This window comes from Orcinus orca, chromosome 18, assembly GCF_937001465.1.
Source record: "Orcinus orca chromosome 18, mOrcOrc1.1, whole genome shotgun sequence".
Taxonomy (NCBI): Eukaryota; Metazoa; Chordata; class Mammalia; order Artiodactyla; family Delphinidae; genus Orcinus; species Orcinus orca.
The window spans coordinates 15,232,186-15,248,445 of record NC_064576.1 but is presented as its reverse complement, the minus strand read 5'-3'; the positions used below and the strand labels follow the sequence as shown (position 1 = coordinate 15,248,445).

The window sequence follows — 16,260 nt, the reverse complement described above, 5'->3', positions numbered from 1 at the left end:
TTACTTCCCTTAGCAGATAATTGGCAATGCTGTACATGTATTTATTCATTGAACAAATATTTCTTAAAAACCCAGGACATACACAGTGCTGTTTAGCAAATCTCCACCGTGGAGCAGATATTCCCCTGGAGTCGGGAAAGCACAGATGCTCCTTAGCAAAAGGAGGAGCTAAAGACCAGAGTGGTGGCTAAAAGCGATGACTTGTGCGTGGATAAAATCAGCCCATCGTTGGAGGCGAAAACTTGGGAGGACGTGATACATTTTTGCTTTTCTCCCTCCGGATAGAAATGACTAATTACCCAGCTTCCTAACAGTCCCCATGGCAGAGTTCAGCAGCCACCAAAAAGCAAATATCGGCAAAGCTTTATTTGCTTGGGAGGGAACGGTTTTCCCCAGAAAGGAAATTTCAGGACAAATCGACGGCAGTGCCCCCAGAGCCCTTTGCTTACCCATGACTATCCTATTTGCTCTGTGTCTGTTTACCCGCCTCTAGCCAGGGATGCTAGGAACCCTTCAAGAGCAATAACTATGTACCAGCCATGTTTGTATCCCCAAGGGGTAGCAGAAAACCTGACTTACAGAAGACATATACGAAGTGTTTAATAGATGAATGCTAGCAACAAAAGCCTTTTTTCTTATTTAACCAATATATTGGAACTTTTTCTAAATTATAATACACTTCCCTATCTCATTAAACTGATTTCACTAAATGTTTTTGCTTGCCAAGTCAGTGATTCAAAATATATTGTGTCTGTCCCTGTGCTATAGACAAGCAGCTCCAATTTTTTTTGATCTCATGTTTCTATCAGCAAAAAATCAGAATCATAGACACCCAGTATATTTATAACTATTTGTGCATAAATTACATATAAGCACTGCTGAACTAATATACTCTGTACCTTGTGAGATGTATGCAAAAAATAGAAACTTTGGAAGAGTGAGATAAAATACAGAACCTTTATTATTTTGACTCTGTAATGTTGCAGATGTATCAAGAGTGAGGGAAGTATCATACCCGCCATTTTACTGTTGTTCACTTGTGCTTGCACTGTTTGAAAAGAACGAAATCCGAAGTTACTTCGCAAAAGTCATTTTAAGTCACTGGTCCATTTAATGAATTAGTTAAAACTACATAATCTAGCCCATAAATGCATTTAACCAGCACTTATGAACTGGGATAGATTTCAATACCCCGGGAGCCAGCTAACGAGGCGAGGGGGAGGTGCCATTTCAAGCCTTTTCCCAATGTCTCGTCTCACTCTTCCCGTGGGATAATTGAGAAATGGCCACTGCTACAAGGACCGATTGAAGGCACATCAATCGGTAGATAGATGAAATATTAGGAAGGCTTAATTCCCCTTATATTTTTGTATTTAAGAAATAATAGAAGTTCTAATGTTTTTGTCTTCAATCACATCGAATCATCTTACCCACCCCTAAGGACATGCGCATCACCCCACCACCAAACCGATACACACAAGTTGGAGACCATAGCTATAGGGAACATCCTTCTCAAGCCTAGTGGTTAAGAGTAACAATTCTGGGGCTTCCCTGGTGGCGCAGTGGTTGAGAGTCCGCCTGCCGATGCAGGGGACACGGGTTCGTGCCACGGTCTGGGAAGATCCCACATGCCGCGGAGCGGCTGGGCCCGTGAGCCATGGCCGCTGAGCCTGCGCGTCCGGAGCCTGTGCTCCGCAACGGGAGAGGCCACACCAGTGAGAGGCCCGTGTACCGCAAAAAATAAAAAAAAAAAAAAGAGTAACAATTCTGAAGTCTCCATTTGAATTTGAATTTCATCTCTGCCATTTACTAGATGTGTCGCCATTTTTTTTCACTTCTCTAAACCCCCATTTCCTGGTTGCAAGCAGGGAGTCATACTTTAGCACAGAGCTGTGAAGATCGAATGTAAGTGCCTGAGCTCAATGAAAGCTCCCCGTTAGCCCTCAATTGTTTTGAGTCAGTTACTGCCCTAGGCTGAATGCAGCAAGGCTCTTAAGCACCATGTGCCCTGACAGTAAAGTCTTATTTCTTTTCCCAACTTTCTGTTATTTTTAACTTTTTCAAATGACACCGAAATGGTTGGAAAAATAATAAAGTTAACATCCATGTATTCTTTGTGTAGATTCAATCATGTCTGACTTGCTGCTTTCAAGTAAGTCTAAGACAAAATAACACTTTGTCTCTGAATACCTCCTTGTGAATCTTCTAAAAGCAAGGGTAGTGTCCTACACAACCACAATACCACGATTACACTTAAGAATATTAACAGGAATTCACTAACATCATCTACTACCTATATTATATTCAAAATTCCTCAGTTATCTCCAAACTCTCTCTTAACCCTCAGTACCCACCTCCAGGTGCAGGATTCAGTTAATGTCTTCACATAGCATTTGGTTGTTATGCTTTTAGAGTTTTGTTTTGTTTTTATTTTCATTTACAACAATCTTCCTTTCTTTTTCTCCCTCTTCTTTTCAAGAGTCAAGGCCAATTGTCTTATATATATCCCACACACTGGATGTGTCTGATCATTTATTTATGGTGTTACTTAGTTTATACCTCTATCCCTAATATTTCCTGTAAACTGGAAGTTGTTAATTCAGAAGCCTGATAAGATTCAGGTTAACTATTTGGGGCAAGGTTACTTCTTAACTGAAGTTATCAGACGACAGTGTTTGGACGCTCCTTCTTCATGCTCTTTGTTTTTGCTAATTCCTTTGTTTTCAGCAACCCCTCCACTTTGTCAGCTGCCTCGCTCTTTTCTGTAATTGTACAATTCTGTAGGGTGGGTATGAAAATGGTACCACTGTGTTTCTGTAGTCAAGTATTCAGGACCCTTGACAGGCTTTAAACTGAGAGTGTCTGCCTTTACTGAAGCCAGTAGTTGAAATGGTCAGAAATCAGAATCAAGCCCCGATAAGTTCTCTGAAGAGGGCTCACGTTTTCCCTGTGGATCCCAACAGTATCTATTTGGATCATATTCCTACAGCATAACAGAAATTGTTGTTTAACTTTCACAATCTGTCAATAGCATAGATGAAAAATATTTAGTACACAGGTATTACTAATAGTACAGTACTTCTAATGCAACACTGGACAAATGGTAAATATAATTTGCAAGTATTGGAGAGAGTTAATCTCTCCTAAAATCGCTCATTTGGGAAGCAGGGAAAAGAAGTTGTAAATTCCACATCTGATCCCAGGTCTTTGCTCCCATCAAGTTTGTATTATTAATGAATTAGGGCTCACTCTCACTCTCCGTAATATATTTCTACCAAGAATGCTTGCTAACGTAAAACTTAGCACACTATTGTGTACACTTAAGTCTCCAGGAAGAAAAAAAAACAACTCAGATCTAGAGCTACAGCAAAGGAAGTTACATTATTATTCAAAAAGAAAAAGAAGAGAAAATGAAAATATACTTCTAAATGGTGTGAGAATTGAAAAACTTTATTGATACCAGAAAACAAAGTGCAATCATTCAGCTAGTCTTTAGAATCAAAGGCATATTCCTCTCCAGTGGCTAATAGTGTCCATTTTCTTCAGCTGTCTGCCTCACCACCCCAGCCTGGAAGTGAATTGGTTGATGTTTTCGTGCAGAATGTTAAAACAGCATTTGCACCTCTCACTGCGCCTTTGCCGTTATCGCCTTCAGTTGCACAATGAAAATGCCTGGCTTCTGAAATGCAAGCGTGAAAGTGACCTGATTATAAAATGTGATGTAGTGAACGGTCAGAAGGGACCCTCACCCCTCACTAAGCCAGATACAACTCCTGGGAGGACCCTCAGCACCTCCCCGCCCTTTTGAGATAAGAGCCCACAGTGTGTGACACCCCCCAACTATTTTGTGTTAGCCATAAGGTCTATGACTTTGTAATATACTAGGGCAATGAAACCCATTTTCTCAACCAACATTTATTGAACACCTACTGTGTGCTGAGACCTGTGTGTCTAACTCATCTCGGTTTGCCCGGGACTTTCCGGTTTGGGGCTGAAAATTCAGTGTCCTAGATTCTCCTATGTCCCGGGCAAAATGGGGTAGTTGGTCACCCAACCCTTTCTAAGCACTGAGGATAAAGACAAATTAGAACCCTGTCCCAGCCCTCAAGATGCATGTGGTCTAAGAGAGAGTCAGAAAAGTAAGCCAATTATAAGGGATCGGAGCGATCAGTTCTCAGAATCATGAACAGGGCCCCCTGTGGAACACAGAAAGTTCCATCCAAATTTAACCAGGGGGCCAGAGGCTGCACCATGAAAGATGCAATACTTGAGTTTGATTTAAAGAAAGAGCAGCATCATATACGCTGTTCAATTTGGCAAATATTAAAAGAGGAGATATCTGTGGGATGTCATGCAATTTTACTTTCTCTGTCTCAAAAAATATATATTTGGTTCAGATTCCCACAGCATAAAGGTGGGGTTTCTATATGAAAAAAGGCAGACAGGCGAAGGCTCATTCTTGGTGTATTTCTTATGAGACAGAATAAAGCTTACAGTATTTCCATCCTGAAGCTGGTGATCATTGTCTGGACTAGCGATGAATATGTAGCACCTATTTCTGCCTCTGGGGTTTGTGTTTAGAACAGTGAGGATGAGTGGCCTAAGCAGGTGTTCCAGGTTAGAGGTTAGAGACGTTGAAGTGACACCCTGCCGAACAAATCTGATGTGAAGGATTTTATTTTGGACATGTTTTATTTTTTTTTTAATTCAAACTTACTGAAAAATTGCAATTTTTGAAAAAATTTTATGCCTCCATCTAGATTCACCAATTATTAAAATTTTCTTAAATTTGCTTTCTCACCCTCTCTTGCTCTATACATCTGTGTGTTTTTATTCTTAGTATTATTCTTGAACCATTCTAGAATAAGTTGTGGAAATCCTAACTCTTTAGTTCTAAATACTCCAGTGTGTATCTCCTAAGAACATGACATTCTCCTGGGTTATCACAGTAGGAGTTCGTGTTCAGGAAATTTAACACTGATACAATATTATCTGATACAGAGTCAGTGTTCAAATTTTGCCAACTAGCTCAATAATATCCTTCCTGGCAATTATTTTTCCAATCTAGTGCCCAGTCCAGAACCTTCCACTGCATTTGGACGTCATGTCTCTTATTCTTCTTAATCTAGACGAACTCTTCAGCTTTTCTTTACCTTTTATGACTGACATTTTTGAGGAATACAGGCCAGTTGTTTTGTAAAACATCCCTCAGCTGGAGGTTGTCTAATGTGTCCTCATGATTGGATTCAGGTTATGAATTTTCGCTGCATAGGTGATAGGTCCTTCTTGTCCCATCACATCAGGAGGTACCCAATATCAGTCTGTCCCGTTACTTTGATCGCTTGGTTAAGGTAGGGCCTGCCAAGTTTCTGCACCGTAGAATGTTGACAGTCGTCCTGTTGTAATAATGTCATCTGTGGGGAATGCTTTGGGATTGTGTAAATATCCTGTCCCCCATTAAACTTTTACCCAATATTATTTTGCACTTGTACTGGTTTGCTAGGGCTGTGTAACCACCAACTGGGTGGCTTACAACAATAGAAATTTAATTTCTCACAGTCTGGAGGCTGGAAGTCTGAGATCCAAGTGTCAGTAGGGCTGGTTCCTTCTGAGGCTGTGAGGGAGAATCTGTCCCAGGCCTGTCCCCTGGCTTCCGGTGGCTTGCTGGCCATCTCTGGTGTTCCTTGGCTTGTGTATGCATCACCCCAAGCTCTACCTTCATCTTCACGTGATGTCCTCCCTGTGTGTGTGTGTGTGTGTGTGTGTGTGTGTGTCTGTGGCTAAATATTCCCTTTTAATAAGGACAAAGTCATCTGGGATTAGGTCCCACCCTAATGACCCCATTTTAACTTGATCATCTGCAAAGACTCTGTTTCCAAATAAGGTCAAGGTCACATTCACAGGTACTGGTGGGCAGGATCCAGCATCTTTTGGGGCGGACACAATTCAACCCACAACAGCATCTATTGATGATACTGACTGAGATCAGTCATTACTATGAGATAGCTGCAGAACGGTGGTTTTTCTATCATGTTTTCAACATTTCTTAGTTGGTGTTTCAGGGGTTTGAAGGTTTTTGAATAATTGTTAAACAGAGAATGTCTATCCATCTATGGCTGGATAGAAATGGCCACATATCTTTAAAACAAAAATTAAAAAAAAAAACCCATAACGATACGTACCCACATCTGTGCTAGGAATTGTGAGCAGAAAACGACTGGCCTGTGGACCAAAGTCAGCACAAATGGGGGAAATCAGAGAGTGTAGTTTTTAAGCAACCCTAAACATTTGCTGATTGTAAGCTACTCCTTGGAAGGTCATTGTGGATTTTTTTTATGCTCTGAAACAAAAGTAACATCACACTATTGAAGGATGTGTACCAGGTTCTTGTATTCAGCATTCTGGTCATCTTCAGTACTTACTGGTGAACAGATATTTCCCATGACGGAAATCTCTGTCATCATCAGAATCACAAATAAGCAAGGGCCAAAACTTGTACAATTCTGTGTGTTCTAAAATCATGAAGCCAGAGCCTATGCCAGACGCCCCGCTACCGCTCGTAGAATTGCTCAGTAAATTCTGAATTTAGAAGAAGTGCAGAAGGATAAGAGAAGCCATTGCTCCCTTCCCTCTGAGAATTGGCTGCTGTTTCTAATATAACTTTGTTTCTGAGACAACCATCTAGTTAGAAAAAGATTTCTATGGATAAGATATTATTCATCTTTCTTGTATCAATATTCAAAATTCAGCAATCATAAAATTTTTCATCAGGGGCTTCCCTGGTGGCGCAGTGGTTGAGAGTCCGCCTGCCAATGCAGGGGACGCGGGTTCGTGCCCCGGTCCGGGAGGATCCCACGTGCCGCGGAGTGGCTGGGCCCATGAGCCATGGCCGCTGAGCCTGCGCGTCCGGAGCCTGTGCTCTGCAATGGGAGAGGCCACAACAGTGAGAGGCCCGCGTACCGCAAAAAAAAAAAAAAAAAAAAAGAATATTTGTCATCAGGAGAGGAGGACTGTGATAAAAACCTAGCCCTCAGCATGTTTTGTCCCCATTTTTCAGAAGTGACATTTCACATATAGGTGCCAAAAGTGAATTGGGGTGGGAAGAACAGGAACCTTTGGAATTTATGGTTATTACAGAAATTGTAGAAATTATGATCTGACTGTCTGACCAGAAAATAATCTTGTATCACCTCCTAAAGAATCATGGGCTTTTTTCAATTAAAAAAAGCAGCAGTACACACACACACACACAACTGTACAATTCTGGAACTACCAAGAAATATGACTACGGACAACATGAAAGATCAGAGATCTTTTATTTCTTTGTGTTTCCTCTTAAACCTCACAACAGATCTTTGGGATTTTTTCTCACATCTGTACTCCATCCACAGTAAACAAAGAATACTTTGTTTCCAAAAGCCACTGATTACACGTGTCAGTGGTCCTCCCTTCTAGGATGCTGTATAACTTTTCTAGGGCTGTCGTGATGAGGTGTGGGCAGCTTAAACCACAGAAATTTATTGTCCCACAGTTCTGGAGGCTAGAAGTCCAAAATCAATGTGTCAGCAGGATTGGTTGATTCTGAGGGCTGTGAGCAAAGGATTTTTTCCAGGTTTCTCTCCTTGGCCTGTAGATGAATGTTTTCTTCCTGTGTCTCTTCACATTGTCTTACCTCTATACATATCTCGGTGTACAAATTTCCCCTTTTATAAGGACACCAGTCATATTGGATTAGGGCCACTCTAATGACCTCATTTTAACTTCCTTACCTCTGTAAAGACCCCATCTCCAAATAAGGTCTTATTCTTGAAGTACTGAGGGTTAGGGCTTCAGCATACAAGTGTTAGGGGGACATAATTCAACCTACAACAGAGGCATTTCAACCATCCACAGATTTTCCCAATGTCCATGTAGACAGAATAGGAAATAAGGGTCGTGACTGCATGAAACTAGGTTCTAATTATGGAGCCAAAATTGTACTGAATCTCTCTCTCTACCTTTTCCGCAGACGAAAAGTCAGTGCTGAGACTGAAAGCACTAAAGATGCTGGTACTAAGCTCCTCCCGGCCATCCACCCACAGGGCTGTGGATTTTACACTTGCTTGTATTTGTAATGACGCTTCCCTCTGCTGCTAGAGATTTTTAAGTGGATTTGGGTTGCTGTTCATCGTCCAAGAGTGTGCTGTGTGGGCTTGTCACTTGGTCAAGTGCAGGGGTTACCAGCAGCTGAATTAGTGACAATATTCATTTCTTGCAGAAACAAGTAGACCTTTGGGGAAAGTGCTGTATCTCTTCGTGCATCCTTTAGGTGCATTTATCTGACATCCAGGCATATGAATCCTAAAGAATATATTGAGGGTGTTTGCAATAGAGAACACCTATTTCTCCCAGCTGGAGAGGGACCTGAAGCCAGCTGAGATGCTTCAGAAGTTTTTACTTCAAAGGATGGGAGGACAGAAAAGATGGAAAACCAGGAGCCAATTACCTGAGAGCTCTCTGCTGGAATCTAGAGGGAGATGGAGAAAGGAAGAAGTGAGGCTTTCCTGGGCAACAAATCCCACAGGATGATGTCTCTCCTAAAGCTGATGGAGAGTCTGTGCTAGTCCTGTGGCAGACTCTCTAACCTTCCCCTCAGTTGCATCCTTGTGTAGAAACGGACGACGCCTGGGGAGAATGTTCACTGTCTTTCCTTGCTTTCTTGATCAGGTCACAGACATAAAAGAGAAACTGAAGCTCTCTAAAAAGGTCTGGTCAGCATTGCCCTACACCATCTGCAAGGACGAGAGTGTGACGGCGGGCACGTCCAACGAAGAGGAATGTTGGAACGGGCACAGCAAAGCCAGGTGAGGGCGGCTCGCTATTCTTATGGATGGGGCGTTGCACATCTAGCCCTGGAAGGCTCTCCTGGCACAGCGCTGCAGACCTGTTTATGCAAAAAGCAATGGAGGGTGGAGGGACAAGTCGTCACTTAGCGACAGCTGTTCAGAGTGACAGGTTTGATGGGCACCTGGGAACGCTTACTCTCAAGGTGCCATTAAGCATGGAATCTTTGTTCTGAATGCCTCGCCTCTGGATGAGGACAGAGGGATGGTGACAGATGCCAGGTTACGGATATCCTGAGACCACAGAGAGCTTTTTATGTTCACTTACTGACTTTAAGATAGCAGAGCTATTTTTATCCGTAGTTAAATTTGCACAGCTGACTGGTTTTTTTTCCATCACAAGTTAAACAGGAAGTGAACATTCAACTGTAATTTTTTTCACCCTTGGAGAAAAAAAAATATTGAAGTCTCATTGAAAGGGTTAGGGAAAAAGAAAATGACAGACAGACAACCAGGAAAGCGTTCTCACAGGTTCCGTGCCTTGAAAAGTCCTATTGGAATCTCCTGATGAGAGATGGCTCCGTTCTTATCCTCTGCTCTGCCATCCATTGCTACTGCCACTTGGTATGGAATTTCTGGATTTCTTGATTCAGCCCAGAAATGGGCTTGGCCTGGGTTTTCATAGGGTGGAGAAGTTGGATGGGAGAACTGGCTGGGAGTTGGCAGGCCAGGCAGCCCCCAGGAGAGGAGTCTGCCTGAGCCCTCCTCAGTGGGGATGCAGGTGGGCAGAGCAGCTGGTAAACTGCACTCAAGGAATCTTTGGGGATCAGCCAGCAGGTGGAGAACCTAAGAGTGGGGACTGTCCCGCGGCGTTATTGGGCGGTTTCAAGCATATGAAGTAGCTGTGATGAAAAGGGAACAAGAAGATTCATAGATATTAAGTTCAGGAGAAGCTGCAGAAGGAAGGGGTGCAAGTGAGGTGCTCCCTGGGTGTAACTTCTTACACTGCTGAGTTGCATTTTTTAGCACCTATTGGTAATGAGATTATTAGCCATACTAGAGAGAGCTTAGCAAGATGAAAACAAGACAGCTGTAGAAAAAACTGTAATCATTTCAAGTTACCCCCAAATATCAATGTGCAAATCTTAGATCATGAGGGTCCAAGAGGCTATTCATGGTATCAACAACATTCCCCTCAAAAATGCTTAGTAATTTATCAGTGTCCGACCTTTTAGGAAGGAGACCTTGGGCCAGCAAATTCAGCTGTGAATTAACAGCTTCTAATGTGTCTTTTCCTAATGACTGTACAAAAAGACACTGTAAAGGATGACCAGGTGGCCTAATGGATGAAGTGGTTGATTTTCCGAGCTGCTCTGTTGCCCATCTGTGTTTACCTTTTAGCCTTGGCTAAAACAGCAGCTGTGTTTTCAACTACGTTCCCGTGGATAGTTACACAGGTTACTGGATATTAGCGCAAATGCAGTGTCTTACAAAAGGAAATATAAAAAAAGGCTTTGGGCAGGGACTGGGGAGCGGACTACATTCCATCAAGAAAATGAATGGGGAAGATAAAGACCATTGAAGTTAGAGCAAAAAGAGGCTGTCAGCCAAGTTCCTCACTGTGTCAGGAACCGAGACAGGGTAAGACATTAGTCTAAGGTTTGCCGACTAACAAGGGTGAAAGCGGAAATCTCCCAAACCCTAGAGCGTATTCTTTTCACTTTAATACCCTGACTCTAGAGCAAATGACAGATAAATACTGTCCTCCCCAGGTGAGAAGAATAAATGAAACAGAGTCTTCGCTCCGTAAAAGACTTAGTGGGTCTACATTCGGTTGATTCAGTTCATCAGCAATATTATTAAGCACTCCCTCAACCCAGGCACTGTGCAAGGCTCTGTCAATTAAGTACTATGTGATGGCAGTGGTGTCTGTCAACACATGAAAAGGCACAGTGGCTTGAGAGAAGACAGTGGATTTTGGAACTTTAAACACCCTCCTGTTGGACTGTGGGTTGGGAAAGGACCACATAGGTGGAGACACACCTGGATCAGTACTCAGGGACCAGATTTGAAGTTTATCCTGAGGTCTGTGGGAAGCCATTGGAGGATTTTATGTGGGCGAGGGAAATCATCAAACTTAATGCGATAAAATCATTTGCGTGAATATTCCAGAATTTAACCCAGTGTGTTATTAAAAAGATAGTGCTGTCAAATATTTGTGACTCAAATTATATTTCCATTGAAAAATTACAATTTCAAGGGTTTTTTTTAGTACCTTTCTTTTTATTTATTCCACTGGAATGGAATCTTAATATTATAACTTTATTTATCTATTATTTTTGGCTGCATTGGGTCTTCGTTGTGGTGCGCGGGCTTCTCATTGCGGTGGCTTCTCTTGTGGCGCACAGGCTCTAGGCGCGCAGGCTTCAGTAGTTGTGGCACGCGGGCTCAGTAGTTGTGGCTCGGGGGCTCTAGAGCGCAGACTCAGTAGTTGTGGCGCACAGGCTTACTTGCTCCGGAGCACGTGAGATCTTCCCGGACCAGGGCTCGAACCCATGTCCCCTGCATTGGCAGGCGGATTCCCAACCACTGCACCACCAGGGAAGCCCTATAACTTTAGTAACACTGTAAATAGATAACCAATAAAGATTTGTTAGATTAAATTTAATTGAAGGTTTCTTCTCATCCAAGTATTAATTGATCGAGGAACACACAAGAGAAGTTTTCATTAAAAAAAAAATTCCACTGAACTATTTTGCAAGTTAAAAAATCCATTTGTAACGCAAGGCAACCTATTTTTTCCCTATTTTTGCAGTACGGCCTTTCAGATGATAGGCCTTCTTAAATGTTTAGGAATACTTGTGAAAAAGAAAGAAAGGTTATTCTTGTCACCCTGTGAAATAAAAGAACCAGAACCTTTATTTTAAAACAAAAAAAATCTATCAAGTGTTTAGAGATCTGGAACAGCGATGTCTATTAGCATTGATAGAGATTGTCTGGCGTTTTAAAACTCAAGGCTGTTTTAAAACAGGGATGAGGCTGCCGGTCCCTCAGACATTTCTTCCTTTCTTTGTATTTTATCCATCTGATTCCTTCAGCCAGTCTTCTTTGCAGCCCTTTTGTCCTATCTAAGTATTTGCTCTGACTTGCCTGCCGTTATTCATATCTCTCCTGATTGTTTTCTGCGTGCAGCTCCAAGCTCTCTACCATACTTCCTTGATTCAGAAGCATGCCCATTTCACATGTTAACATTTCTGAAATCAAAATGACTCCTACAGTGGACATGTCCCTTTACTCCAGTATGTATTACTTTCCCAAATAGGTGTTAGTAAATGAATATCACCCGTTGAAATTAATGATGACTTGAAACAAAACAGGATGCACACAGATGCGGCTGCGGTGGTAACCACAGGGTGAAAGCTTCTGTGTTGAGATGATAGTCAAGGCTATGTGAGTAATCGTTCCCCCAGAACAGAAACCCACCTTCATCCCCTGCTCCCACCTTTGCCCGTCTCTGGCAGGTCTCACTCTGCTTCAGTAGCGGAGCAGGTCTGGAAACAGGAGGTGAGGTAGAAGGAAGAGACTGTGCCCTCTGAGGGGAGGAAACTGTGGGCGCACCGATGACCCTGTCAGCACGTAAATCTGCATTTGACAACAAGACAACAGGTGGTCAGCAGAGGCCCTTCCCTGCTTCTCCTTCCCTTGCCAACCACTGGGACAATTTAAAGACCAGTGCAATAATGTCTGTGAGAATAGGTGGCAAACTCTAAAGCAGTGCTTCTCAAGTGTACAGGCTAAAATCTGGGCGATCTTGTTAAAAATGCGGACTCTGATTCAGGAAGTCTGCGGTGGGCCTGAGATTCTGCATTTCTAACAAGCTTGCAGGAGATGCAGATGTTGCAGGTCCAGGGACCGCAGTTTGAGTAGCGAGGCTCTAAGGCAGAGTTGCCAGATTTAGCACGTTAAAAACAGCAGACACCAAGTGGAACACACTTACACTCAAAAAAGGATTCATTGTTTATCTGAAATTCAGATTTCACTGGCTGTCCTGTATTTTATCTGGCAGCCCTACTTTAAGTTCCTATTAATATGTAAGATGTTCCCTTTTTCAGTTCAGGTGCAAGCCTCAGGGAGCATGTTACAATGTGCTGTTTTCTCTTTGCCTCCAAGGAAACCCTTGATGTTTCCCTTAATGGGGTTTTTCTTATATGAAAACCAACAACAGCAACTGGGTTGGGCAGGTCACGTGGTTCGTTTGTAACATCACCCACTAAAGATAGCCAGAGCCCAGGCCAGGTTGAAGTCATCTCAACAATGAATTGCTTAAGCTTCACAAGTGCATCAAGAGGGAATTTTAAGTTGGAAATGCAGCACAGCCTTCATGAGACAGGATATTGTCCACACAAACCTCTGGTCTCTAATGAGGTGCCTTTGTGGGCCAAGGATGGATCCGGTCATTACTGGATTCAATTAGTGTCTTAGCTCAGGCTGCTATAACAAAAATACCATAGACTGGGAGGCTTAAACAGAAATTTCTTTTCTCACAGTCTGGAGGCTAGAAGTCAACAGGGTTGGGTTCTAGTGAGAGCCCTCTTCTGACCTTGTGGATGGCCGTTTTCTTTCTGTGCCCTCACATGGCAGAGAGAGAGGGCTCTGGTCTCTTCTTATAAGGGCTCTAATCCCATCATAGGGGCTCCACCTTCACGACCTCATCTAAACCTAATTACCTCCCCACTACCCCACCTCCGAGTACCATCACATTGAGGGTTAGGGCTTCAACCTATGGCTCTCGGCAGGACACAAAGATTCCGTCTATAGCAGATAATACTCACATCCACATCCTACTTTATCAGAATAGCTAATGAAGAATTCAGGCCAGTGTCTGTCTCTCAAGAAAAGCAGCCTCAGGTGCTTCGTCCATGACCAGCAGGAAAGTAAGCTGGCTAGTGGAACTTCTCCTCCTTCCATCTCTCACTTACCTAAGCAACGTCTGAGGGAGAAATGAGACTCAGCAACACTCCGACTTAACTCAGGCAAACAGAAGGTGAAAGGAAGCTAAGAAGTAAGGGAGGAAAATCAATAATCATCTAGACAGCCAAAGGGAAAAAAATTAAAGAGTCGTGGGACAGGTTACAATCCCAGGGTGAACCTAGAGCCCCTTGGAGGACATCAGAGTCATCTGTCACCCCTGAGAAGGGCGTTCCGGGCAGCCGGTGCCCGGAACGAGCTGCCTGCACAGGAGCTAGAGAATGATCTGATGGCAGCAGGCGAGCATAGGCTCAGAAGGAAAGAAAACTTTATATGATTAGCATGTAGAGGGTAAAGCACTGTCAGGCAGCAGCAGAAGAAAAACTAAAGCCCTTGGGATGTTCACACAGGCTCTTACCTTTTTGCTCCTAGAGAAGCAGAGTCTTGCTTCTGAGGACGGAACCGTGTTGAATTACATCATCTGTAACTTCCTTGAGGATTGTGTTCTCTTTATGGGGATCCTTTCTCTAAGCTCATAGGAGTTAAAAGGGAAAGGGGAGTATGGCAGTCGATGGGATGGGGCAGGAGAAATGCAATGAAAGCCAGTCTGAGGCAAGTCCCTGTAGCACGTGGATCTCATGATAGAACATACACGAATCTCAGTGTCTTCAGGGTTTCTTTAGTCTGTTATATCCTTCTCTCCCATTAAACTGGTAAAACAGCTTTCTGCTTCTCTGCTCCTTGTTAACTAGTGTTTAGCCACCACTGTGTCCTTTCTTTAAGATGCTTTCTAGAAGGAGCCTATCAAGATGCCAGCTGAGAGACAAGGATTAATTGGATCCATTGGAAACATAGCTTTTGCTGGGAGCCTCTGCTGTCTTTTAAGTCACCTGATCCTCACAGAAATAACTGTGTACCCCAAGGAAATCCTTCCTGAGGCCAGGAGGTAAATACAATAAGTTGTAAGAAATAGGAAATGTAGAAAAATCTAGAAAATAGGTCAGTCGCTCTCAACAGCCACTGAGTAGATTGACTAAGCAAAGAAACTAGGAAGTCACGAGTGGGTACATTTGAGCAGCTGGCAGAGGGGCAAAATGGTGCGTGGTGATGAGAAATCTGTCAGAGACAGTGACGTGACAGATCTGGCGGGACATTACTGTCTTAGTCTGATTGCGGGGTATGTCCCAAAGCACTCCAGCTGCATTTGAGAGATCTGTAAAATTTTTGATGTATAACCAGCCAGACAAACACCTGGGGAAAGTGGGAAGTCTGTCTGGGAAGAAAACTGGCAACTGTCCAAGCTGACATTGCTGAAAGCCCACTTCCCTTCTCTGGGATGCTTAAGAGGGAAGACCCCACGAAGGCTGACTGTCCTGGGGGAGAGGGACGCTGCGTGCACCTCCTGGAAGTGATGAAAAGTGTGGCTAGAGATGGGAGGAAAGAGGCATGTTGCTGTCGACAGCTCGGCAGCCCTGAGGACTGGCTCGTGGGGCTTCTTTCCCACCCGCCCTGGAGTTTGCTGACTCCAATTCTACCAAGAAAGGATGGTTTGGGCAGCTCCTGCCAACGAGCTCAGAACCCACGTCAAAGAATTTACCTTCTGTTCACTAGCACAACCAACGAGCTGTGTGTCCTCCAAGAGTTCCAAACCATTTCATGACACGCATCTTCCAGATGGGAAGAAAGCCACAGTAAATCATTCTTCTGTCCATGAATCCAGGCTTTAAAACTCAGAATCTGCTGCCATCAGCCCTCCTAAGAAACGAGTTTGGCGTTTGAGGGAGCCCTGTTCACAACCTAATTTTATAAGAATGCATTGCAATTGCATAGTGTATTATATTTGTCAAGCATTTTCATATACTTTCACTTAATATGGCAGCTTATGAAACAAATAAGGTAAGAATTATCCATATAAATATAAAAATAATTATATAAGCGGTATAATTCTATATACTACTATATATATATATATATATATATATATATATATATATATATATATATATAGTAGCTAAGTGACTTACCCATGATTACACTGCTGGGTCCCAAAGAGATCTCAGGCGCCCTGGGTCAACCTCTGTGTCTTTGACCATGTCTTGGTGTCACACCTCTTTGAAGTACCTAATGCCACAGACAACTCCAGCTCAACCGTCTTCAAGAATTTATAAATCCACTTAAAACATAAAGTCACAGTAGGTTTTGAATAATTCCACTTTGCAGTCAGGAAAAAATGGAGAGGTAAAAAGTAATATACGTCAAGAACTTTAGAAAACTCTACTTAAAACTTAGATTTTTTTAAACTGTGGTAAAACATACACAACGTAAATGTTACCATTTCAGCCATTTTTTAAGTGTAGAGTTGAGTGGCATTAAGTACATTCACGTGGTTGTGCAGTCATCACCACCATCCATCCGCAAACATTTTTATCTCCCTTAACTAAAACTCTACACCCATTAACAATAACCCCCT

At 42.9% G+C, this 16,260-nt stretch overlaps 1 protein-coding gene and 1 long non-coding RNA gene across 2 annotated transcripts in view; one reads left to right on the top strand and one right to left on the bottom strand.

Moving 5' to 3' along the window:
• Positions 1–16,260, top strand: part of GPC6 (glypican 6) — a 1,088,996-nt gene that overhangs the window by 1,059,254 nt on the left and 13,482 nt on the right. Inside the window, exon 7 of the mRNA XM_049701023.1 lies at positions 8,707–8,843. Within this exon, the coding sequence (XP_049556980.1) occupies positions 8,707–8,843 (137 nt within the window). The remainder of the gene's footprint in view (positions 1–8,706; positions 8,844–16,260) is intronic.
• Positions 11,699–16,117, bottom strand: LOC117202796 (uncharacterized). The gene is made up of 4 exons (XR_007473023.1): positions 15,811–16,117; positions 14,209–15,542; positions 13,655–13,812; positions 11,699–12,464 (listed from the first exon to the last, which is right to left on the bottom strand). It is a non-coding gene; the product is annotated as an uncharacterized LOC117202796 (long non-coding RNA).